The sequence below is a fragment of the Hypanus sabinus genome, chromosome 3 (genome assembly GCF_030144855.1).
Source record: "Hypanus sabinus isolate sHypSab1 chromosome 3, sHypSab1.hap1, whole genome shotgun sequence".
NCBI lineage: Eukaryota > Metazoa > Chordata > Chondrichthyes > Myliobatiformes > Dasyatidae > Hypanus > Hypanus sabinus.
The window spans coordinates 10,151,258-10,178,360 of NC_082708.1; the positions used below are offsets into that span (position 1 = coordinate 10,151,258).

At 41.5% G+C, this 27,103-nt stretch overlaps 1 protein-coding gene across 6 annotated transcripts in view; it reads left to right on the plus strand.

Moving 5' to 3' along the window:
* acer3 (alkaline ceramidase 3) overlaps positions 1 to 27,103 on the plus strand; it is a 267,551-nt gene that overhangs the window by 154,579 nt on the left and 85,869 nt on the right. For all 6 annotated transcript variants that reach the window (XR_009511061.1, XR_009511062.1, XM_059963723.1 and 3 more), the window contains one exon: positions 1,137 to 1,172. Coding sequence is in view for 4 of the 6 variants with exons in the window: in XM_059963723.1 (XP_059819706.1) it covers positions 1,137 to 1,172 (36 nt within the window). In the remaining 2 variants the exon portion in view is untranslated. The remainder of the gene's footprint in view (positions 1 to 1,136; positions 1,173 to 27,103) is intronic.

Here is a 27,103-nt window from a genome sequence, read left to right on the forward strand (position 1 = left end):
GTCAGGCTTCTAAACCCAAGTGAGGTCCAATTGACAAATAAGGATGGTGCTACCTCTAAATTCAACATGAACCCTTTGGATGTTGGGCTTTTTTTTTACAAGGAAAGAGCATATAACTGTTGTAGTCTTCGTTGGGTAATGCCTGCAGGATGAGAATTAGGTTTATTATCACTGACGTGTCCTGAAATTTGTTGTTTAGTGACAGTAGTATAGTCCAATATGTAAATAAACTACAAATTACAGAAAGAAATTTACAATATATAAGACCATTAGACATACGAGTAGAATCAGGCCATCCTGGATGTATCTATCCTGTGCCTTTCAGATTGCTTTCAGAAGCTTCAGCTGTTGCTGTTCTGCCATCATTCCTGCTAGTATCAACTTTAGCTAGCTTATCTCTCATGCCTCTAGTTCCCTTTATTCCACTGTGATACTAATACATCTGATTTTAGCTTCTTCCTCTCAAACTAATGGGTGAATATAAAAAAATAAGCAATGCAAAGAGAGCAAAAAGATTGTGGTAGTGTTCATGGATCACTCAGAAATCTGATACAGGGGGAAAGAAGCTGAGTCTGGGTCTTACCTCCTCTCTGATGGTAGCAATGAAAAGGTGGCTTGTCGTGGGTGGTAGGTGTCCTTAATAGTGGACTCTGACTTTTTGAGGCATCATCCTTTGAAGATGTCCTTGATGTTGGGGAGGCTAGTGCCCATGATGTATTCAGAAGATTGTATCTGCACAGTCTAATATGTAGGGACTTCCATAGGTTCTCACACTAATTCCCATGTCTGCTACTTGATTTAAAGTTTATTTTTACATTCCATTAACTTTCACATTTGAATAGGAACTTGTTTTAGCGATGAGGGAGGAAATTGAAATGACCCTGCTTTTTCAGTGTATTCCTTTATTCCTTTAAAACAATGAAGAATTCAATCTAGTGCTCAGCAGAAGTACTTGATTGCTGTATGGGCTATTTGGGGGCATCTTGGCAAGCTTAAAAATTGCCCTTTCATCTGCTACAGTGTCTGGTAGAAGAGCCACTGGGGATATTTAGTGGTCTTGTAGTTATTATTAAAGAATTTCAGCTTTTTGTTTGTTATTCTGTGTCCCAGTTAATTTGTTCCCTTGTTTTGAACAGGTATATCTCGAGTGGAAGGAACCAGTGTTTCACCAGGTTAGTGATGCTAAAGATTGTTATTTTGTGGGCCAATCCTCCCATTCACAACTTTGCCAAATGATGAATGGTAAAATTACAGTTATTACCATGTAACGTAACATGTTAATTAATGTAATCAATAATCAAGTGTTTGTAAACGGCCATGGGTTCACTTGAAGGGTTTTTGCCAATTAACTCCTCCATTTTGAACATCTCAAGAAATACAGGGGGCCTTCTTGTTTTTCTCTTTCACAGCCCCTTTAGCTTATTTAAAATCATAAGATACAGACAGGAGTAATTAGGCCATTCAGCTCATCGAGTCAGCTGCACCAATCTATCCTGGCTGATTTATCAACCCTCTCAACATATTCTCTTACTTTCTCCCTGAAAAAAAATTGCATTTGTATGTATATTATCAACGTATAATTTAAAAGGTAGCCTAATGAAAAGTTGAAGTTGTAGTACTGTTATTCTTAGAGTAGTAGAGTGATACAGCATAGAAACAGACTCTTTGACTCAACTGGTCCATGCCAACCAAGTTGCTTCATTCCAGGTAGTCAGATTTGCAAGCATATGGCCCATAACCCTCTAGACTTCTCCTATCCATGGATTCGTTCAACTCTCAACCATTTTCTCTAGCAGCTGATTCCACATAGACACCACCCTTGGTGTTTCAAAAAAAAAGTCTCACTAGTTCCTCTTAAATCTTTTCACTCTGTCCTTAAACCAGTTCTTGATTCCCTGACTCAGGAGAGGGAGGGTGGTTTGAGTGCATTCACCCTATTCATGCCTCTCATGACTTTATGCATTTTATTTAGATCACCTCTCAGTTTCTTAAGCTCTAAAGAACTAAGTGCTAGCCTGTACACCCATTACTCTTCTCATTTAGGAGCTCAAGTTTAAGTTGTTGTATGATGTGAGTAATCATGGTCTGTCATCTGACTCTAATCTGAAAAGTTATAATAAGCTTTTTTGCCTGTCCATCCTTTGATGTAATTCATGAATATCATGAGCTGTCAACCGCTATTTTTACTTCCATCAATTTATCCCATCATTGCAAGATATTCAACTTCCTTTTTCTAGCAGTACGTCCCAGAAATTCCTGCTGCCATTTCCTGTTTGAAGATATCAGCTTTCTCCTTATTCCAGCTTTCTGCAACACCTCCTCATTTGTTACACTGTCCTTCCATGACATTTTCATATTCTCAAAAACCACATTTCTGCAGCTTTGAGTCTTCCTTCATTTTACTTTGATATTGTCCAGCATTGGCTTCCATATCTTAGTACAGAGCGAACTTTGCCCACGTCATATGACACAGCACATAGGGATGATGAATTTAAGTTGTGAATATTAAGCATTATCTTAATTATTGCTTTCTAGATATAGCAGTTTGTTTTCTTGCATTTTGAAGTATGATTATACATGGAAATTAATCCAAAGCAACTCTGTTTTCATCACAGTACTGTGATTGGTCCTGTTGTAATAACCTTCACCACAATCATTGCTGTATGTCAGTGTGCATATTGTTCAGTAAATGTTTCAGAAGCATCCATTCTGTCCAGCTTTCTTCAGAGCACTTTAAGCATCTTTTGACTCTACTGATAGGAATCACTTGAAGGAAAGCAGTTTGTGTAGGCAAAATCTGTAAGAAAGAATCTTACTATGACAGTTGTGTCACAAAAGCCTGCTGTGTAAAACAGCACTGTGGGTGGTGAGCACAATGCTTTATAGCACCAACAGTAACACTAGAGAGAACATGTTTTCAAGTGTTTCTTCCTCAGAAATGTTTTGTTGTTATGATAGACCACTTGAATCTGAACACAAATATAATTTCACACTACTTATGTGGGAATTTGAAAAAACAAGAAATTAACTGTTTTTGACATAATATGTTTAATTGCATAACAATGCTGATGCTTTGCAATAGTTCAATTAAGCTAAAAATGTTTTGTTGATGATTTTCATTTGTACTTGGTGTCTGAGGCTTCTCACTTAAGTGTCCAACAATAATCAGCCAGCATTGATGGATTCCAGTCTCTCCATGACTGCAATGGCCTGGTGAAACCTTTCATCATGCTCGTCATTGACAGCGCCAAGATCTTCAGGGATGAAGTCTAATTGGGAATGCAGAGAATGAATCTTTGGTGACATGTTGCACTTCATGGCTTTGTATGCTTGATGTCAACCAGCTGCCTGTAGTTTGGCGCTTTGTATTTGCAAGAACATTGTCAACCACATCCTTGAATGCCTTCTTTGCGATTTTCTCCAGTTCCACAAGAAATTCTTTGAATTGGCTGTCATTAATGACCTGTTTGATTTGTGGACCAACAAAAATGCCTTCCTTAAGCTTAGCATCAGTTTTTCTAGGAAGCGTATATCTCAAAATATTGAAATCCTTCATGGAAATTTTTGTGCTTGGTGACAGTAAATTCCATCCTCGTAGTCTTGAATATAGTAATTCTACTTTTGTCTTTGACAAACCCAGGTCTCTGACCAATTGATTTAACTCAGATTGATTTATCAGGTGAGGCTCTCTCAACATAAAGGGTTCAAATTCTGTATCATTATCAGTGTTGTTTTCCACTGGCTTGTGCATCATAACATCTTCACCTGGCTTCTCTAGATTCCGTATCTCTGCTGGCTTCGCTACTGGAAGACTATCGTCATATGGCACAGTTTGCATGGCTGAAGGGAGATTGGAGTGTTCAATGGATTTCCTGTTTATAGCAGAGAATTCAGACTCACTGATCAGACAGAAGTAGCAGTCTGCCAAATGATTCTTCTGCTCATTAAAAAAAATGGTATATGATAGGGAGATTTCATGGTGACTTTCGTGATCAGCAGCCCAAAATCCTGGCTGTTTGAGTTTTTGTTGCCTTCCAGTCAGCTTGAACCAGTCTGGCCATTCTCCTCTGAACTCTCTCATTAACAAGATGTTTTCACCCACATAACTGCTATTCACCAGATATTTTTGTTTTTTGCACCATTTTTTGTAAACTCTAGAGGCCGTTGTACATGAAAATCCCAAGAGGTCAGCAGTTTCAGAGATACTTATACCACCCAGATCGACACTAACAATTATTCAGTAGTCAAAGTCACCTAGATCACATTTCTTCCCCTTTCTGATATTTGGCCACTGTGTGTATCTGACTCCATGATGGCATTAGACAGCGCTGATATTTCAGTTTTGGTACTGAAACAAACCACGCTCAGCTAAAAGCCTTCTTGACTTGGAAAGTTTCTTGAGGCTTTGGCTGCTTTCTTGGCATGACTTGTGACAGCTAAGCATTTGAGGTCCCTAGAATGGGGAAAATCTGATCTCATGTTAATTTGATCGTCTCCCTACTGCCGGATAGCAGCAAGGCAATGCCTTTGGTCAAAAAGAAACCATAATCCAGTTTCCTAACCTGTGTCACAGCACAAGGAACAGAGATGGGTTTGTACCAAACAATTTGCAAGAAGAAACACATTACTGTTTTTAATATTTAAGCAGTTTATGATTCTGTGCTATTTAAGTATGGTATTCAAAAGCTTCTTTGCAAGGTTTAGGAGGTAAATAAACTGTCTAGTGCATTACTGGGAAACACACCACAGCTCTTGGTTTGATTCCAAAGGGGACATTGGTAAGGATGACTGAATTAGATTAGTTTTAATTTCCTGCCTGTGGAGAAACTATGATTTCTTCTGAGAAGTGTACACATGGGTGAGATTAGGATCATTCCCTATCTTGTTTCTTTGTTCAGTAGCAGATGACGTGAAGATTGTTGGGTTGTTGCATATAGTGGGAGGTGGGAGGAGGTTAGAAAACCTACAACACAATGCAGGCCCTTTGGCCCACAATGCTGAACATGTACTTACTTTAGAAATTACCTGGATTAGCCATGGCCCTCTACTTGTTTAAGCTCCATGTACCTATCCAGGAGTCTCTTACAAGACCCTATCATATCTGCTTCCAACATTTGCACTGGCAGCTCATTCAACGCACTCACCACTCTCTGTGTGAAAAAACCCCTGACATCTCCTCTGTACCTATTTCCAAACACCTTAAAATCATGCCCCTCTCATGTTAGCCATTTCAGCCCTAGGAAAGAGCCTCTGACTATCCACACGATCAATGCCTCTTATCATCTTATACACCTCTATCAGGTCAGCTGTCATCCTCTGTCGCTCCAAGGAGAAAAGGCTGAGTTCACTTAACCTATTCTCAAAAGGTATGCTCCCCAGTCCAGGCAACATTCTTTCAAATCTCCTTCGCCCCCTTTCTATAGTTTCTACATCCTTCCTGTACTGAAGTGACCAGAACTGAGCACAGTGCTCCGTGAGATCTGATCAGGGTCCTATATAGCTGCAATGTTAAGTCTCGGCTCGGAAACTCAGTTCCAAGGTTGTTGAAGGCCAATGCACCATATGCCTTCTTAACCACAGAGTCAACCTGTGTAGCAGCTTTGAGTGTCCTATGGACTCAGTTCCAAGATCCCTCTGATCCTCCACATTGCTATAATACTATATTCTGCCATCATATTTGACCTACTAAAATGAACCACCTTACACTTATCTGGGTTGAACTCCATCTGCCATTTCTCAGCCCAGTTTTGCATCCTATCGATGTCCTGCTGTAACCTCTGACAGCCTTCCACACTATCCACAACACCCCCAGCCTCTGTGTCATCAGCAAATTTACTAAACCCATCCGTTCACTTCCTCATCCAGATCATTTATAAAAATCATGAAGAGTAGGGGTCCCAGAACAGCTCCCTGAGGCACACCACTGATCACCAACCTCCATGCAGAATGTGAGCCAATTTTGGATCCACATAGCAAGATCCCCATGGATCCCATGCCTCCTTACTTTCTCAATAAACCTTGCATAAGGTACTTTATCAAATGCCTTGCTGAAATCCATATACACTACATCTGCTGCTCTACCCTCATCAACTTGTTTAGTCACATCCTCAAAAAATTCAATCAGGCTCGTAAGACACGACCTGCCTTTGACAAAATCGTGATGATTATTCCTAGTCATATTATGCCTCTCCAAATGTTCATGAGTCCTGTCTCTCAGGATCTTTTCCATCAACTTACCAAATACTGAAGTAAGACTCATTGGTCTATAATTTCCTGGGCTATCTCTACTCCCTTTCTTGAATAAGGGAACAACATCTGCAACCCTCCAATCCTCTGGAACCTCTCCCATCCACATTGATGATGCAAAGATCATTGCCAGAGGCTCAGCAATCTCCTCCCTTGCCTCTCACAGTAGCCTGGGGTGCATCTCTTCCGGTCCCGGAGACTTATCCAACTTGATGCTTTCCAAAAACTCCAGCACATCGTCTTTCTTAATGCCTATATGCTCAAGCTTTTCAATACACTGTATATGATCCCTATAATCGCCAAGTTCCTTTTCCGTAGTGAATACTGAAGCAAAGTATTCATTGAGTACCTCTGCTATCTCCTTCAGTTCCATACACACTTTTCCACTGTCACACTTGATTGGTCCTATTCTCGCACGTCTTATCCTCTTGGTCTTCACATACTTGTAGAATGCCTTGAGGTTTTTTTTAATCCTGCTCGCCAAGGCCTTCTCACGGCCCCTTCTGGCTCTCCTAATTTCATTCTTAATCTCCTTCCTGCTAGCCATATAATCTTTCAGATCTCTATCAGTACCTCGTTTTTTTGAGCCTTTTGTAAGCTTTTCTTCTTGACTAGATTTTCAACAGCCTGTGCACATCAAGGTTCCTGTACCCTACCATCCTTTCCCTGTCTCATGAGAAAGTAACTAAATAAAATGTCACACAAATATCCCCTGAAAATTTGCCACATTTCTGCCATACATTTCCCTGAGAACATCTGATCCCAATGTATGCTTCTAAGTTCCTGCCTGAGTGCTTCATATTAACCCTTACTCCAATTAAACACTTTCCTAACTAGTCTGTCCCTATCCCTCTCCAACGCTATGGTAAAGGAGAGGGAATTGTGATCACTATCTCCAAAATGCTCTCTCACTGAGAGACATGACACCTGACTAGGTTCATTTCCCAATACCAGATCAAGTACAGTCTCTCCTCTTGTAGGATTGTCTCAGGAACACATAACAAACACCACCCCACCTAAACCCCTTGCTCTAGGGTAGTGGTCGCCAACCCGTCAATTGCAATTGACTAGTCGATTTTTGAGACTTTCCCAGTAGATCCCGAAAAAAAAAAGAAAAATTAATACACAAATACTGTTGAGAGCAAACTCGAGGAAATCTGCAGATGCTGGAAATTCAAGCAACACACACAAAATGCTGGCGGAACACAGCAGGCCAGGCAGCATCTATAAGGAGAAGCACTGTCGATGTTTTGGGCTGAAACCCTTCGTCAGGACTGTTGAGAGATTGTTTCCGGGTTGCGGGGTTTTAGTTCCGTTCTTTCTGCCTAGTGCGTATGCGTGTAGCTCCCCTGCACCATGCAGTATACTTCAGTGGTCCCCAACCACCGGGCCGCAATGAAACGAAATGAGTCAGCTGCACCTTTCCTCATTCCCTGTCACGCCCACTATTGAATTTGAACCCACGCGAGGCCATCAGTCGCCTAACCGCAGTGACATTCTCGCACCAGGGATCATTGGTTGGCCTCAGGCAGCCGGCAGAAAGTGCCATCGCTACTGGCCTGGAGCGCTGCCTCTAAACCTGTTTAACACATTGAATATTCGTGGGGAACCCGGTGTTAAAATATTCGCAGACGACCTAATTCGGGCTCAACGTTTCGTAAGTATCAGAGCAGCTACCTCGCTGCGATTTACTGAAACAAACTTTTGTAGGCCGAAAGATCCTACTGGGGGGGGGGGGGGTGCGCGCGCCCTGTTGCACTCCTCGCTCGGTTGCTCGGTCTCTCCGGACTGTGACCGCCGCGGCCCCAGCACGGGGACCTCTGACCCTGACCTTGTCCTCTCACCCAACCCATGACTAACCGCACCTGGCCAAGGCGTCTGGCTGTGGGCAGACGGGCGGGAAGCTGGAGTTTGGGCCCGGAGGCTGTCTAATGGGGCAATGAAGCCCTCAAACCTGCTTCGGTACCTTGAGTCCAAGCACCCCACACTTAAAGACAAACCCGTTGAGTTTTTTCAGTGGAAAAAACGTGAGCAGCGTGGGACAGAAGCTAAGTGCCGAAAGCCGCGAAAACTAAATTGCAGAATAGACTGACATTAGGAACCTGCTTTGAGTATCGCTATATTCCCATCGTGTTTAACAACACCCCCCCCCCCCCCCCCACCCCCACCAATCAGGCGGTCTGCAAGACTACCTGAGCCCGAATTAGGTCATCTGCGAATATTTTAACACCGGGTTCCCCACGAATATTCAATGTGTTGAACAGGTTTAGAGGCTGCGCTCCAGGCCAGTAGCGACGGCACTTTCTGCCAGCTGCCTGAGGCCAACCGATGATCCCTGGTGCGAGAATGTCACTGTGTTTAGGCGACTGATGACCTCGCGTGGGTTCAAATTCAACAGTGGGCGTGACAGGGAATGAGGAAAGGTGCAGCTGACTTTCCTCAGTAAATCCATGTTTACTGGGAGGATTTTCTTTTAGCAACCTCGCTCCTATCGGATTACAGAAAATTTAGTGACTTGAGCTCTGTTTGGGGGCACAATTTATTTAGGCCATCCAGACTTCACCTTTCAATTAAAAGCTGTCAGAATCTCACCTTTAAACTGGTCAATTGTCAATATTAAACTGGTCCACGGTGCAAAAAAGGGGTGGGCACCCCTGGTGTTTATACATTATTTCTACTTCTGGGTTGCAGGGTTTTACTTCCGGTCTTTTCTGCTGCGATGTGCATGCATATAACTAATTGATCTGGGGTCGATCTCGCCTTTCACTAAGGCCAAGGTAGGGGATCTTGGGCTTAAAAAGTTTGGTGACCACTACTCTAGGGAGATGCCAGTCAATATTTGGGAAATTAAAATCTCCCACCATGACAACCCTGTTATTATTACACCAGTCTCCCTATCTGCTCCTCGATGTCTCTGTTACTATTGGGTGGTCTATAAAAAACACACTGAGTAGAGTTATTGTCACCTTCCTGTTTCTAACTTTCACCCACAGAGACTCCGTAGACAATCCCTCCATGACTTCCTCCTTTTCTGCAGCCATGACACTTTCTCTGATCAGCAATGCCACATCCCCACATCTTTTGCCTCCCTCCCTGTCCTTTCTGAAACATCCAAAGCCTGGCACTCTAAGTAACCATTCCTGCCTCTGAGCCATCCAAGTTTCTGTAATGGCCACAACATCATAGTTCCAAATACTGATCCATGCTCTAAGCTCATCCGCTTTGTTCATGATGCTTCTTGCAGTAAAATAGGCAGCTCAAAACATCGGTCTGAGCATATCCCTTCTCTATTACCTGCCTATCCTCCCTCACACACTGTCTCCAAGCTTTCTCTATATGTGACCCAACTGCCCCTTCTTCCTCCTCTTAAGCTCGGTTCCCACCCCCCCCCCCCCTTGCAATTCTAGTTGAAACTCTCCCTAATAGCCTTAGCAAACCTCCTTGTCAGGATATTGGTCCCTCTCGGATTCAAGTGCAACCCATCATTTTTGTACAAGTCATGCCTGTCCCAAAAGAGTTCCCAATGATCCAGACATCCGAGTCCCTGCCTCCTGCTGCCACGCATTTTATCCTCCACCTCTTTCTATTCCAATACTCAGTGTCGCGTGGCACAGGCAGTAATCCCGAGATTACTACCTTTGAGGTCCTGCTTCTCAACTTCCTTCCTAACTCCCTGTACTCTGTTTTCAGGACATCCTGCCTTTTCCTACCTATGTCGTTGGTACCAGTACATACTACGATCTCTGGCTGTTCACTTTCCCACTTCAGGAACGTGATCAGAAATATCACAGACCCTGGCACCTGGGAGGCAAACTACCATCTGTGTTTGTTTCCTGCATCCACAGAATCGCCTGCCTGTAAGGCCACAGCAGGGTCCAGAGCGCAACACTGGCAAATGGAATTTAATCCTGACAACTACTAGATGCTGAATCTTGAGAATGTATTTTATTTAATTTAGAGATACAGCACATTAAAGGGCCCTTCTGGCCTAATGAGCTCGCAGTGTCCAATTACATCCATGTGACTAATTAACCTACCACCCCCATTTTTTTTGGACTGTTGGGGGAAATTGGAGTGCCCGGTGGAAACCCACATGGTCACAGCATGAAAGTATAAACTCGTTACAGACAGCTGTGGGAATTGAATCCCAATCTGAGAATCTTAATAATGTTAAGATTATTAACATTAATAATGTTAATTATTAACAAAAGAAAGAATGTTAATAATTATTCATGAACCTCGGGGTTCATGTCCATAGTTTCTTAAAAGCAGTGACTGGTCATTAGGGTGAAAAAAGGCTCTGGTATGCTTTAGGCTTAGAATATAAAAGTCGGTGTGTTATTTTGCCATTATAGATGAAAATAAAGGTCAGCATCCTACAGCTGCATTTTTGTGAATAAAATCAAGTCAATAATCCAAAATGTCAACAATTCCTTTCCTCCTACAGATGCTACATGCCACACTGAGCTCTTTCAGTACATTGTTTGGTGCGCCAGGTTCCAGAATCTGCGGTCTCTTGTGTCTTGAGAAAAGTCGAATTATTTGTCATATGCGCAAGTATATGTATGCACAGGTTCAATGAAATACTTATTTATAGCATCACAGGCATATAGCATCATGTGAGCAGCTTTCATAAGAAAAGCGTAATGATACACAACTTTTATAAGAAAGAATTCAATTAGAGCACAAAAATCAAAATACATAGTGTTGCTCTACTGTAGTGATTAGGATTGTGTTGGTTAGCTTGAGAACCAAATGTTTAAAGGGAAGTACAGCAGCTATTCTTTAGCACGAGATTCTGCAGACGCAAAAGTCTGTAGGAGCTTAGCAGGTAAGGCAGTACCTATAGAAAGGAATAAACAGCTGACATTTCACGCCGGGACTCTTCATTGGGACCCTTTCCATAGATGTTGCCTAACCTGCTGAGTTCCTCCAGCATTTTGAGTGTGTGGCTGTTCTTCCGCTTGGTTTTGTGGCACTATAAGCTACTGTGCCTCCTGCCTGATGTATCATACGACTGTGATGTACAACTCTGGTTCCATGACTTTACAAAACAATGGTAGGTGATACTTGGTGTATAGACCCTACTTCAGGGCATTGTACTTTAGAGAAAGCATGAAGGTTTTGGAAGATGTCGCAGAGATTTGTAGAATGGTGCTTTTCAGTTATGTGAAGAGATGTGCCGCCATCCAATGAAAGACTGCTGAATATTGGCTGTTTTTTTTCCAGACCTGTGTGGGAATGCTTCATAGCCAATCCAATTTTCCTCTCAGCTCCAATCTCTTGCCTTCTCGCCGTAGCCCTTCATGCCCTGACCAATCAAGAATCTATGAACCTCTGCCTTAAATAAACATAAAGACTTGGCCTCCACAGATGCCTGTGGCAAAGAATACCATGGATTCACAACTGACATAAGTTGTGAAATTTGTTGTTTTGTGGCAGCAGTGCAATACATAAAACATGACTATAAGTTACAATAAGAAATAGAAAAAGAAAATGTGAACTGCAAAAAGTAAGGTAGTGTTCATGGACTGTTCAGAAGTCCGACAATGGAAGGAAAGAAGCTGTTCCTAAAATGTAAGAGGGGAAACGATGAAGATATGTAAAACAATGAAACATCTTGACAGACAGATAGATAATAGAGTTAACTTGTTCCCAAAGGCAGAAGTGACAATATTTGTGACAATATAGGATGTAGATGATTGCGAAAATTACATGAGGAAGAAAGCTTTATCTACAGAAATCCCAAAAGAACAGTGAGAGGAGGTACAATCAAAGTGTTCAAAAGAAAGCTTAGTAAGTGCTTTAAATATGACTAATGTTCACAGGACCAAGAGGAGAGAATGGGGAAGTGTTCTGAGTTGGATTGTTGTTACAGAGCTGAGGTGGACTCCATAAACAAAATGACCTCGTTTTACTCTGAGTCAGTGACCATGTAGTTCATGGTCAGAAATAATGTAGTGAGAAAACCCAACCAAAAGGAAAGCCTTGAAACTGAATTGGCAACCCAATGAAGTGGAACAAATAACAGATGATCTCTCACTTTTATTTTTAAGGAAATTAAAACTGAAATTTGAATATTTTAATTCTACACCTGATGTGATAGTTGCATCCACTCCAGCTATCCTTGAGTTTTATTGAAGTCGTACTCCAAGTTTCAGTTTATAACTAAACTGGTTTTGTTGATTTGCAGCTCAGCAGAATATTTTTTAAGCCTGGGAGCCAGAAGAACAGATTGTCCCAATTTCATGCTTTTTATGTGTTCGTGCTCCTAAGTAAATAGTGAACAAAGCCTTAAGTGGAAATAAAGAGAATTATTTTGATAGGATTAGACAGAATGATAAAGGGCAAAGGGCCAGTAGTGTGATGATTAAAAGTTGCAGTGTTCTGGATGACTGAATGTCTGGTTTCTATGCTTATGGGTTCAATGTAATGCTTGAGTAATTGTATGACAATTGCTATTGTATTAGTATTGATGAAGTCCTAGACTCACAGGGCACACAAACAGGCCCTTTGCCCTGACTTATCTATGCAGACTGAGAAGCCGATCCATTTTCGTGTATTTGTCCCATATCCCTCTATTCCATTCCTATCTATTTATCTGTCCAATTTTTCCAACATGTTGATTGTATCTGCCTATACCACCACCTCTAACAGCATTCCCGTCTATATGAAAAACGTGTCACTTAGGTCTCCTTTAAATATTTCTCTTCTTTCCTTTAAATATTTCTCTTCCTGCATTAACCCTGTAACCTCTAGTTTTAGACTCCACTACCCGTAGAAAATAGTGGGACAACCTACCTTGTCTGTGCCCCACATGACTGATTTAGTGCTAATAGTCCTAGTCTATCTAACCCTCCTTGTAACTAAAACTCTTCAGTCCAATTAGTAACTGCAGTAAAGTTAGAAAGATGGATGTGAACCATTTCTGGATTCTTCCTAACATTACCACATTCTTTCTATAGTGTGGTGACCAGAGCTGCATTCCAAATGAGACCCAACCAATGTCTGTACAATAGCAACAACATCTCCTGATTCTTAGTATTCCTGCAATGAAGACAAGCAAACCAAATGTCTTCTTCATTACTCTATCCACCTATGTCACTATTTTTGGGGAGTTATAAATTTGCACCCTTTGTACATTAAATCTTCTAAAGTCTTGCTGTTTAGTGTATATATATCTGGGCTGTATTATACAAACCAAAGAGCATTCCTCACACTTCTCTGGATTAAATCCATCTGTCAATACTCTCCCTAATTTTACAGCTTATCTATACCTCTCTGTATCCTTAAGTAACCATTAACACCATGTACAACTCCCTCATTCTGTGTGTTGTCAGCAAACTTATCAGACCATTACCATTCTCATCCAAGATCAACAGCAAAGGCCACAGCACTGAAGTCTGCGGCTACTCCACTAGTTACAGACATACAGTTAGAAAAACAACCCTCCTGATGTACTGTTTTAAAAACCCTTCATAGAGCCATGGGTTCATAAGTCATAAAACACTATGGCACAGAAACAAGCCTTTCTGCATATCTAGTCCATGCCAAACCTTTAATCTGCTCTGCCCCATTGACCTGCACCTGGACCATTGCCCTCTGCACCCTTCCCATCCATATACCTATCCAAACATTTCTTAAATGTTGAAATTCACCCTGCATCCACCACTTGCAGTGGAAGCTTATTCCACACTCTCACCAACCTGAGTGAAATTCCCCCTCAGGTTCTCCTTAAATAGTTCACTTTTCACCCTTAACCCATAACTTAACTCCTACCCTGGTTGATCCTCCCAAAATGCAACACCTCACTCTTGTCTGCATTAAATTCCATCTGCCATTTTTCAGTCCGTTTCACCAGCTGGTCCAGATCCTGCTACAAGTATTGATAGCCTTCCTTGTTGTCCACTCCCAGTCTTGGTGTCATCTGTAAATTTGAAAATGCAGTTTACCACATTATCATCCAGATTGTTGATATAGGTGACAAACAACAACAGATCCAGCACCGATCCCTACAGCACACCATTAGTCATAGGCCTCCAGTCAGAAAGGTAACCATTTGCTCACACAAAGCCAACGTCAAATCCAATTTAGAATTTTATCTTGAGCACCAAGTGACTGAACCTTTTTGATCAACCTGCCATGCAGGGATTTGTCAAAGGCCTTGCTGAGGTCCATGCAGACAACATCAACAGCCTTGCCTTCATCAACTTTCCTGGTAACTTGTTAAAAAACCTCTAAATAAGATTGGTTCGACACGCTTACAACTCACTAAGCCAAGTTGACTATCGCTAATCAGTCCCAGTCTATCCAAGTAATTATAGAATATCGTAGGATCCCTTAGAATACCTTCTAATAGCTTTCCCACTCCTGTTGTCAGGCTCACCAGACTATAATTTCCTTGCTTGTTCTTAGAGCCTTTCTTAAACAATGAAACAACATTCGCTATCCTCCAATCTTCCGGTGCCTCAACTGTGGTTAAGTATGTTTTAAATACGTCTGCTAGGGCTCTCTTCAATTTCTGCACCAGCTTCCCACAGGGTCCAAGTGAACACATTGTCAGGCCCTGGTGATTTATCCACTCTAATTTGCCTCAAGAGAGCAAACACCTCCTCCTTTGTAATCTGTATAGGGACTGGGTTTGTGCTGCTGCATTGCCTCACATTTATAAACTCTGTTCTGTCTCCCCAGTAAATATAGATGCAAAAACAAAAACAATTCAGGATCTCCTCCTTCTCTTTCAGTTCCATGCAGAGATTTCCACTCTGATTTTCCAGAGAACCAATTTTGTCCCTTGTTAACCTTTTGCTCTTAATATATCTGTAGAATAAGAACCAGAATCAGGTTTATTACCACTGGCATGTGACACGAAATTTGTTAACTTAGCAGCAGCAATTCAATGCAATACACAATCTAGCAGAGAGAAAAAAATAAATGATATAATACTAATAAACAAATCAATTGCAGTATTTGTACATTGAATAGATTTTTTTAAACGTGCAATAACAGAAATACTGCATATTAAAAAAAAAAGTGAGGTAGTGTCCAAAGATTCAATGTTCATTTAGGAATCAGATGGCAGAGAAGAAGCTGTTCCTGAACCGCTGAGAGTGTGTCTTCAGGCTTCTGTATCTCCTACCTGATGGTAACAGTGAGAAAAGGGCATGCCCTAGGTAGTGGAGTTTCTTAATAATGGACGCTACCTTTCTGAGAGACTGCTCCCTAGAGATGTCCTGGGTACTTTGTAGGCTAGTGCCCAAGATGGAGCTGACTAGATTTACAACCTTCTGCAGCTTCTTTCAGTCCTGTGCAGTAGCTCCTTGATACCAGACAGTGATGCAGCCTGTCAGAATGCTCTCCATGGTACAACTATAGAAGTTTTTGAGAGTATTTGTTGACATGCCAAATCTCTTCAAACTCCTAATAAAGTATAGCTGCAGTCTTGCCTTCTTTATAACTATATCGACATGTTGGGGCCAGGTTAGATCCTCAGAGATCTTGACACCCAGAACATGAAACTGCTCACTCTCTTCTGATCTCTCTATGAAGATTGGTATGTGTTCCTTCGTCTCACCCTTCCTGAAATCCACAATCAGCTCTTTCGTCTTACTGATGTTCAGTGCCAGGTTGTTGCTGTGGCGCTACTCCACTAGTTGGCATATCTCACTCCTATACACCCTCTTCTCACTACCTGAGATTCTACCAACAATGGTTGTATCATCGGCAAATTTATAGATGGTATTTGAGCTATGCATAGCCACACAGTCATGTGTATATGGAAAGTAGAGTAGTGGGCTAAGCACACACCCCTGAGGTGCACTAGTGCTGATTGTCAGTGAGGAGGATATGTTATCACCAATCTGCACAAATTGTGATCTTCTGGTTAGGAAGTTGAGTATCCAATTGTAGAGGGAGGTATAGAGGCTCAGGTTCTGCAACTTCTCAAACAAGATGGTATTAAATGCTGAGCTTTTGTTAATGAACAACATCCTGACATAAGTGTTTGTGTTGTCCATGTGGTCTAAGGCCATGTGGAGAGTCATTGAGATTGCATTTGCCATTGACCTATTGTGGTGATAGGCAAATTGCAATGAATCCAGGTCCTTGCTGAGTCAGGAGTAGAGTCTAGTCAAGCCCTTAGGACTCTCCTTCACCTTGCTCACTAGAACAAAATCATGTCTCTTAGCCCTTCTAATTTCTTCCTTAAGTGTTCTCTTGCACTTCTTATACTCTTCAAGTACCTTATTTGTTTCTGCCTGCTTATGCCTGCTATACACCTTCTTTTTCTTAACCAGGGCCTCAATATCTCTCTCAAACCAAGGTTCCCTAAACCTGTTATCCATGACTTTATTCAAATAGGAACATAATGTAAGTTTTGAAGGCCTCCCACTTACCAAGATCACCTTTACCAGAAAACAATTTGTCTCAATCCACACTTGTAAGATTCTTTTTGATACCATCAAAATTGTCCTTTCTTTAGTTTAGAATATTAACCCAAGGACCAGACCTATCATTTTCCATAATTACCTTGAAACTAATGGTATTATGATTACTAGGTATACTTCTTGGATGCACATGACAAATTGCACCCCATCTCGGTTCTTTACTCTCAGGCAATCCAAATCAATATTGTGAAAATTATAACCACCCACTCTCATCCTGTAATATCAAATCATACAGAGTAGTACTGGGAAATCTCTCTGCCAAGCTATTGGTTTGTCTCCAGTTCATGTGTAAACCGTCCTCCTCATATGCATCATGCAAAATTCCAGTTATGTAAATATCTGAAGCCCTTCCACCAGCCACTTAGCCATACATTTAGTATCTCTACCTTTGTATTTCTAAACTTACTACCTTGTAACTCAGCAAACAATCCTGAGATTACAACTTTAGAGGTCCTGCATTTCAAATTTTTACCTAACTCCCTAAATTTCCTATGCAGGATCTGATCCCTTACCTCACCCATGGTGTTAGTATCAACAAGGACCATAAACTAGTTGTTTAACCTCTCCTTTCAGGATATCCTGCAGCATCTCAGTGACTTTCTTGACCTTGCCATTGGAGAGGCCACACCCATCCTAGAGTCACTCCTCAGGGCTACAGAAAGAAACTGTTTGAGCCGCCGTCCACCCACCCCACCCCGACAGAGGAGTCGCTTTTCACTACATTTCATCTAGTCTTAGACCTTTTTTGCTGCATAGCGTAGCCAGTCATAAGACTATAAGACATAAGAGCAGAATTGGGTCACATGGTCCATCGAGTCTGCTCCTCCATTCAATAATGGCTGATCCCTTTTTTACTCCTCAACCCCAGTTATGACTTCCTCCCTGTAACCTTTGCTGCCATATACTTTTACTATCCACTTTGATATTATTTGCTAGCGTTTTCATATTTAATCTTTTCCCTTCTAATGATTTTATTAGTTGCTCTCTATAGGTTTTTTAAAACTTCCCAATCCTCTATCTTCCCACTTTGTTGCATGCCCTTTCTTTTGCTTTTATAATAACTTTGACTTCCCTTGTCAGCTACAGTTGTACTATTTTACCATTTGAGTATTTCGTCATTATTGGAATACATATGTCCTGCATCTTCCTCATTTTCTCCCAGAAACGCATGCATTGCTGCTCTGCTAACATTCCTGCAAGCTAGCAGCTCCTTCCACTTTACTTTGGCCAACTCCTCTCTCATACCACTGTAATTTCCCTCACTCCACTGAAATACTGCTACAACAGACTTTCTCTGTATCAAATTTCAAGTTGAACTCAATCATACTGTGATCCCTGGTTCTTAAGAGTTCTTTTACCCTAAGCTCCCTAATCACCTCTGGTTCATTACATAACACCCAATCCAGTATAGCTGATCCCCTAGTAGGCTCAACAACAAACTGCTGTAAAAAGCCTTCTCTTAAGCATTCAACAGTCTCACTCTCTTGAGATCCATTATCAACCTGGTTTTCCCAACTGAACTGCATGTTAAAATCTCCCATAACTACCATAACTTTGCCCTTTTGACACGCCTTTTCTATCTCTTGTTGTGATCTGTGTTGCAGCTCCCTGCCACTGTTGCCAGGAGTGCCACTGATCTGATTGCTGCTTTCCACTGAGAGGCCATCCACCCTCCCCACTATAAAAAGAATCCAAAACAGTCGATTTACTAGAGGACTACTAGACTGGTTACCTGGCCCTTCTTGCAATGATTTAATAATCTTAATTTATAATGTAGCCACATATGTGAATTTCCTGTCTGTGACAATTTCTGCCTCCTGTATTCTCCTTGTGGTCAATGTGGAGCTGTATATACTTGGATGTACTTGGACATGCAGTGGTTAGGGACATCCGACTTCTCCCTGATCTCCCACATTTCACAGGATGAACATACTGTTCCACTTTCTGCTGTGTCTGCCTCTAAACTAAATACTGGGTGAAAGGAAAAAGATGAAGAGCTTATTTTGATTTATCATGCCCTGTTACCACTCGGCGTTCTTGTTAAAGGTACTGCATTAGACGTCAAGCTCAGCAGAAGTAAACAAAAGTAACAAGATATTTCATGAAGAATCAAAGATTATAGAGGCATAGAATATAGAACAATATGAAACAATACAGGTCATTCGGCACACGATGTTATGCCGACCTTTTAACCTACTCTAAAAGTAACCTAACCCTACTCTACCACATAGCCCTCCATTTTTCTATCATCCATGTGCAAATGAACCTAGTCAGGTGTCAGATCTCTCAGTGGGAGAGCATTTTGGAGATTGTGATCATAATTCTATCTCCTTTACAATAGCATTGGAGAGAATCAGGAACAGGCGAGTTTGAAAAGCGTTTAATTGGAGTAAGGGGAATTATGAGGCTATCAGGCAAGGAATTGGAGGCATAAATTGAAAACAGATGTTCTCAGGGAAAAGTACAAAAGAAATGTGGCAAATATTCAGGAGATATTTGTATAGAGTTCTGTATAGGTACGTTCCAATGAAACAGGGAAGTTATGGTAGGGTACAGGAACCGTGGTGTACAAAGGCTGTAATAAATCTAGTCAAGAAGAAAAGAAGAGCTTACAAAAGGTACAGAGAGCTAGGTAATGTTGGAGATCTAGAAGACTATAAGGCTAACATGAAGGACCTTAAAAAGGAAATTAGGAGAGCCAGAAGGGGCCATGAGAGACCCTTGGCGGGCAGAATGAAGGAAAACCCCAAGGCATTCTACAAGTATGTGAAGAGCAAGAGGGTAAGATGTGAAAGAATAGGACCTATCAAGTGTGACAGTGGGGAAGTGTGTATGGAACCTGAGAAAATAGCAGAGGTACTTAATGAATACTTCAGTATTCACTATGGAAAAGCATCTTAGTGATTGTAGTGATGACTTGCAGCAGACTGAAAAGCTTGAGCATGTAGATATTAAGAAAGAGGATGTGTTGGAGCTTTTGGAAAGCATCAAGTTGGATAAGTCGCCGGAACCGGACGAAATGTACCCCAGGCTACTGTGGGAGGCGAGGGAGGAGATTTCTGAGCCTCTGGTGATTATCTTTGCATCACCACTGGGGATGGGAGAGGTTCCAGAGGATTGGAGGGTTGCAGATGTTCCATTATTCAAGAAAGGGGGTAGAGAAAGCCCAGGAAATTATAGACCAGTAAGTCTTACCTCAGTGGTTGGTAAGTTGATGGAGAAGATCCTGAGAGGCAGGATTTATGTACATTTGGAGAGGTATAATATGATCAGGAGTAGTCAACATGGCTTTGTCAAATGCAGGTCGTGCATTACGAGCCTGATTGAATTTTTCGAGGATGTGACTAAACACATTGATGAGGGTAGAGCAGCAGATATAGGGTATATGGATTTCAGCAAGGCATTTAATAAGGTACCCAATGCAAGGCTTATTGAGAAAGTAAGGAGGCATGGGATCCAAGGGGACATTGCTTTGTGGATCCAGAACAGGCTTCCCACAGAAGGCAAAGAGTGGTTGTAGACAGGTCACATTCTACATGGAGGTTGGTCATGAGTGGAGCGCCTCAGGGATCTGTTCTGGGACCCTTACACTTTATGATTTTTATAAATGATCTGGATGAGGAAGTGGAGGGATGGGTTAGTAAGTTTGCTGATGACACAAACATTGGAGGTGTTGTGGATAGTGTGGAGGGCTGTCAGAGGTTACAGTGGGACATTGATGGGATGCAAAACTGGGCTGAGAAGTGACAGATGGAGTTCAACCCAGCTAAGTGTGAAGTGGTTCATTTTGGTAGGTCAAATATGATGGCAGAATATAGTATTAATGGTAAGACGCTTGGCAATGTGGAGGATCAGAGGGATCTTGGGAACCGAGTCCATAGGACACTCAAAGCAGCTGCGCAGGTTGACTCTGTGGTTAAGAAGATGTATGGTGTATTGGCCTTCATCAATCGTAGAATTGAATTTAGGAGCCAAGAGGTAATGTTGCAGCTGTATAGGACCCTGGTCAGACCCCTCTTGGAGTATTGTGCTCAGTTCTGGTCGCCTCACTACAGGAAAGATGTGGAAGCCATAGAAAGGGTGCAGAGGAGATTTACAAGGATGTTGCCTGGATTAGGGAGCATGCCTTATGAGGATAGGTTGAGTGAACTCGGCCTTTTCTCCTTGGAGCGAAGGAGGATGGGAGGTGACCTGATAGAGGTGTATAAGATGATGAGAGGCATTGATCGTGTGGATAGTCAGAGGCTTTTTCCCCAGGGCTGAAATGGTTGCCACAAGAGGACACAGGTTTAAGGCGCTGGGGAGTGGGTACAGAGGAGATGTCAGGGGTAAGTTTTTTACTAGAGAATGGTGAGTGCATGGAATGGGCTGCCAGCAATGGTGTTGGAGGCGGATATGATAGGGTCTTTTAAGAAGCTTTTAGATAGGTACATGGAGCTTAGTAAAATAGAGGGCTGTAGGTAAGCCTAGTAATTTCTAAGGTAGGGACATGTTCGGCACAACTTTGTGGGCTGAAGGGCCTGTATTGTGCTGTAGGTTTTCTATGTTTCTATATGTAACAGTTTCTTAATGTCCCTGATGTATTGGGCTCAAGCACCACCCCTTGCAGAGTTTCCACGCACCACCACTCTATGTAAAAAGAGACTTACCTCAGATATCCCTCTATAATTTTCACCAATCACCTCAAAATCATGCCCCCCTCAAATTATCCATTTGCGCCCTGGAAAAAAGTCTGACCCTACTCGACACATGCTGCTTATAATCTTGTACACCTTTATCAAGTCACCTTTCATCCTCTTTTGTTCCTAAGAGAAAAGCCCTGGCTCACTGAACCTATCCTCATAAGACATGCTTTCTATTCCAGATTCCCTAATCCAGTCGTACAGCACTTCACTAAAGAAGGAGGCCATTTGGCCCATCTATCCTATTAACACAATATCCTATTTAAATATCCTAGAGTTTAGAGCATGTCCAAGTACGATTGCGTTTCTTGCAGTGCCTACCGTTTGACTAACAGAAACCATTTGCTTAATCTGCTTAAATAAACATTTGATTTCAGGCAGAGAATCTAATAGTTGACAGATGTGTCCGACATGACTATGGCCGTAGTCCATAGTTCTTGTACACTGTCATATGACATAGATCAAACGGTTGTGAATATGAGTCCCACTCCAAAGTTGCTCACAATCTCGGCTGACACTTAAGTAGGTACTGTGGGCTTGTTCCACTATTGGAGATGCCATCTATGGAATAAAAGTTACAGTAGCACTGTTTAAGATAAGCAGAGTTTTCTTTAATTATTATCTCTCAATAAACTACCAAAATCCATGGTCATAGAATATTGTGTTCAGTTCTGGTCGCCTCGTTGAAGGAAGAGTATGGAAGCTTTCGAGTGGGTGCAGAAGAGATTTCCCAGGATGGTACCTGTATTAGAAAACTTATCTTATGAGCATAGGTTGAGTGAGCTATGGCTTTTCTGTTTGGAGGGAAGGAGGACGAGAGTTGACTTGATATAGGTGTACAAGAAGATAAGATGCATAGATTAAGTGGATAGCCAAAGACTTTTCCTCAGAGTGGAGATGGATGTAATGCATCATAAGAAATTTCTGATCGGGATGAACTTCCACCGCCTGATAAGTGTTCATACCATGGTGCTTTCAAATAGTGTTACTTCATCTGAGCACAAAGCAACTTCTGGTTAAGAAGTCTTCTGTTTCTGTTACTTGCTTAGATATATATCACTGTTAAGTGGATGTCGAGATAAAAAGAAAGTCTTCTGGCTTTTATCTAAATTTGGTAATTAGTTTATATCACAGTTATTGAGATTCAGTGAAAATCTGTGTTTTGCATGCCATCCATTTGATGTTAGAAACATGATCTTTTTCCTGGAATTGAAATGTCTAATACCAGTGAACATTCATTCAATGTGAGAGAGGGCAATTTCGAAGGACAAGTGTGGGGCAAGTATTTTACACAGAGTGGTTGGTGCTGGGTTTGTGGTAGAGATGCATATGGGACATTAATGAGACCTTTAGATAGGGAGATGGAAGGATGTGGACATTGTGTAGGCAAAAAGAATTAGTTTTATTGATCATTTGATTAACTTAATTGGTTCAGTACATCTTGTTTGTGCTGTACTGTTCTATGTTCTTGTACCTGATAGGTATGCCTAAATGGATATATTTTTGCATTCATTTGAAAGAGGCATTTACAATTGCAAGGGTGGCACAGTTATATAGCATTTAGCCTAACACTTTACAGCGCCAGTAATTGGGATTCATTTCCCACTGCTGTCCGTAAGGACAGAGTATGCTCCCTGTGACTGAGTTGGTTTCCTTTGAATGCTCTGGTTTGCTCCCAGATTTCAAAGACATGAGATTTAGTAAGTTGTGGGCATGCTATGTTGGCACTGGAAGTGTGGCAACGCTTGCAGGCTGCCCCCCCCCCCCCCCCGGCACATTCTTGGACTGTGTTGGTCGTTGACACAAATGAACCATTTCACTGTATATGTGACAAATTAAAAGCTAATCTTTCAATCTTTATTTTACACATGTCATACTTTGAAATTTGCAAAGAATCTGAATGGTCAAATAGTCACAAAGGCATTAGGTTTACTGGTGTATAGTTCCCAGACTTTACTTTTCAGCCCTTCTTAAAGATAGGCACAACATTCACTACTCTCCATTCTTCTGGCCTTTCAACCATTGCTAACTGTGATGCATATATCTCAGCCAGGGCTTCCACAATTTCTTTTCTAGCTGTTCACTGTATTCTTAGATATACCTGATCTGATTCTGGAGATTTATCTGCTTTCAAACATTTTAAGACAGCCAGCACTGTCTCAGTTGAAAAGCTGACCATCCACCAAGATGTCCCCATTAACTATCTCAAATTCTGAAGTCAGCTTGTCTTTCTCCACAGCAAAAAAGGGAGAAAATTGAAGCAAAACTGAAAATGACTCTGAACATCACACCATTTGGAGAGATTGTTCACTCATCCATTATCGGATGGCAAACAAACTCTATGACATTGTAGAAAATAAGTGCGGTAGAATTGTGTGCTAGTGTATTAGAGGAATCCGCTGCACTTTGGGATAATGAAATTGAAAGGATGTGTGTATGATAAATTGGGCAGTGGTGGTGGGGTGGTGCAAAAAGAGACGTTGTAGGCGATTCTAGGGTTGTGTCCAGGATGGAGATGAGCAACTGGGGTCCCAGCCAGTTTGCTACTGTGTAGCTGGAGGAAGACTGATACTGTCAGCAATGCCAAAAGTCTGAGCTGGGAAGGGATATTTTTCATTGTTACAGAGGATGCCAGCAGTAGCATTGATAAGGCCCTGATAGAATACTGTGGCTAGGAGGAAACCGGATTGTTGATTCAGCCGTGGAGCTTATCGTGAAAGCTGTAAATCACCCGTTTGTTTTTCATTACAAAAAGTAATTAAGATTACTCATGAAAAATTACTGCTATAGATCTCGTATGTTTGCTTTTGCATTTTTTTAAACACTCTCATGGAATGAGTTTCTAACAAGTTCTCTTGACGCCCTTGTGAAAAACCCACTGATGTACTGCTCTTCCATAACCTGTGCATTATGGCATTATAAGGCAATGGACAGATGTGGTAGACCATAAGGCAAAGGGGAAGGATTAGGCCATTCGGCTCATCTAGTCTGCTGTGACATTCCATCATGGCTGATTTATTATCCTTCTCAAACTCATTTTCCTGCCTTCTCCCCGTAACCTTTGAGACCCTTACTAATCAAGAACCTCTCAATTTCCACTTTAAATATATTCAATGATTTGGCTTCTACTGCTCTCTGTGGCAATGAATTCTACAGATTCACAACACTGCCAGGGTATATGGGAAACTGAAAGGTCTGAAGGTGGATAAGTCGCTTGGAACAGATGGTGTACACCCCAGGGTTCTGAAAGTGGCTGAAGAGATCTTGGAGACATTAGTAATGATCTTTCAAGAATCACTAGATTCTGCAATATCTCGGACAACTAGAAAGGCAGGAGAAAGGAAACCATAGGCCAGTTAGTCTGATCTCAGTGGTTGGGAAGATGTTCGAGTTGATTATTAAGGTTGCATTCTCAGGATACTTGAAGGCACATGGTAAAATAGGCCATAGTCAGCATAGATTCCTCAAGGATTGAAGAATTGAAAGGGTTGCCCCTTTTCTAAATGGAGAGAAAATACTAAAAACTGAGGTGTAAAGGGACTTGGGAATCTTTGTGCATGATTTCCTAAAGGTTAATTTGCAGGTTGAGTCTATGGTGAGGAAGGCAAATGCAATGATAACATTCATTTCAAGAGGACTAAATTATAAAAGCAAGGATATAATGTTGAGACCTTATAAAGCACCAGTGAGGCCTCACTTGGAGTGAGCAGTTTTGGGCTCCTTATCTTAGAAAAGATGTGCTGAAACTGGAGAAGATTCAAAGGAGGATCGTGAAAATGATTTCAGGATTAAATGGTTTGTCATATGAAGAACATTTGATGGCTCTGGGCCTATATTGACTAGAATTCGGAAGAATGAGGGATGACCTCATTGAAACCCATCAAATGGTGAAAGGTGATAGAGCGGATTTGGAGAGGATGCTTCCTATGGTGGGTGAGTCTAAGACCAGAGGACACAGCTTCAGAATAGACAGGTGTTCCTTTAGAATGGAGATGAGGAATTTCTTTAGCCAGATTGTGGTGAGCTGTGGATTTTTTTTGCCACAGGCATCTGTTGAGGCCAAATCTGTTTGTCTTCTTAAGGTAGAGGATGATAAATTCTTGATTGATCAGGACATGAAGGGATACAGGGAGTAGGCAGGAGATTAGGGTTATGAGGAAAATTAGATCAGCCTTGATGAAATGGTGGAGCAGACTTGATGGGCCAAATGGCCTAATTCTGCTCCTATATCATATGGTCTTATGGTGTCAGCATCTCTTTATTGTAAAGTATTTCTCATTATTTCTCATTATTTCACATTCTCCATGCTCCATTCTAGCTTTGTACTGCATTCCAGAATGGAGAATTGCAGTATATTTTGTGAAATGTAAACTTACAAATAAAATCAGCTGTTTTTTAAAAAAAAGAATAACCTGACCTTGTATTTTCTACAGTTCCTTTCACAGCCCCGTGACCTTCCAAAGCTCCACTTAGCCAGTGAAGTAATTGTAGAGCTGAACAACTAGTTATTTTATCAATTGCAATGTTGCTCATCTTGATAGATCTTGAAACATTGACTAATTTTAATCAACTATTGCAGGTAGTAATGAGGTGAGCCACTTGTAGAGTGCCCTCACTCAATCCTGCCACTGCCAAGGGGCTGTGATGTTTGTCTTCTAATGATTACATTCCCTCTGACTCGAGAAACCTGAGTGTTTTTCCTCTGGCCCATAATGATCTTGTTTTTAGAGCGCTTTGGTTTCAAACAATTGTATGTTCCAAATTCAAAGAAAATTTATTACTGAAGTATATATATATATATATATGCCACCATATACAATCCTGGGATTAATTTTCTTGGCAGCATTCACATGAAAGACAAAGAAACAATAATAATAATAATAAATAAGCAATAAATCTTGAGAACATGAGATGAAGAGTCCTTGAAAGTGAATCCATTGGTGGTGGAAACAGTTCATTTTTGGGGTGAGTGATATTATCCCCTCCGTTCAACAGGCTGGTGGTTAAGGGATAACTGTTCCTGAACCTGGTGATAAGACCATAAGACATAGGAACAGAATTAGGCCATGCACCCCTTGGAGTCTGCTCCACCATTCCATCATGGCCAATCCCGGACCCTACTCAACTTCATGCACCTGCCTTCTTGTCTTATTCTTTGATGCCCTGACCGATCAGGAAACAATCAATTTCCTCCTTAAATACATGCATGGACTCAGTCTCCACCGCAGTCTGTGGCAGAGCATTCCATAGATTTACTACTCTGGCTAAAAAAAATTCTTCTTACCTCTGTCTTAAAAGGTTGCCCCTCAATTTTTAGGCTGTGGACTCTGGTTCTAGATATCCCCACCATAGGAAACATCCTCTGCACATCCACCTTATTTAGTCCTTTCAATGTTTCATAAGTTACAATGAGATTGCCCTGCATTCTTCTAAATTCCAGTGAGTATAAGTCCAAAGCTGCCAAACGCTCCCCATATGTTAACCGCTTCATTCCCGGAATCATCCTTGTAAACCTCCTTTGGTCTCTTTCCACTGACAACACAATTTTTCTGAAATATAGGGCCCAAAACTGTTGACAATACTCTAAGTACAGCCGGAGAAATGTCTTATAAAGTCTCGGCATTATCTCCTTGCTTTTATATTCTAATCCCCTTGAAATGAATGCCAAGATTGTATTTGCCTTCTTTACCACAGACTTAACCTGTAAATTAATATCTGGAAGTCTTGCAT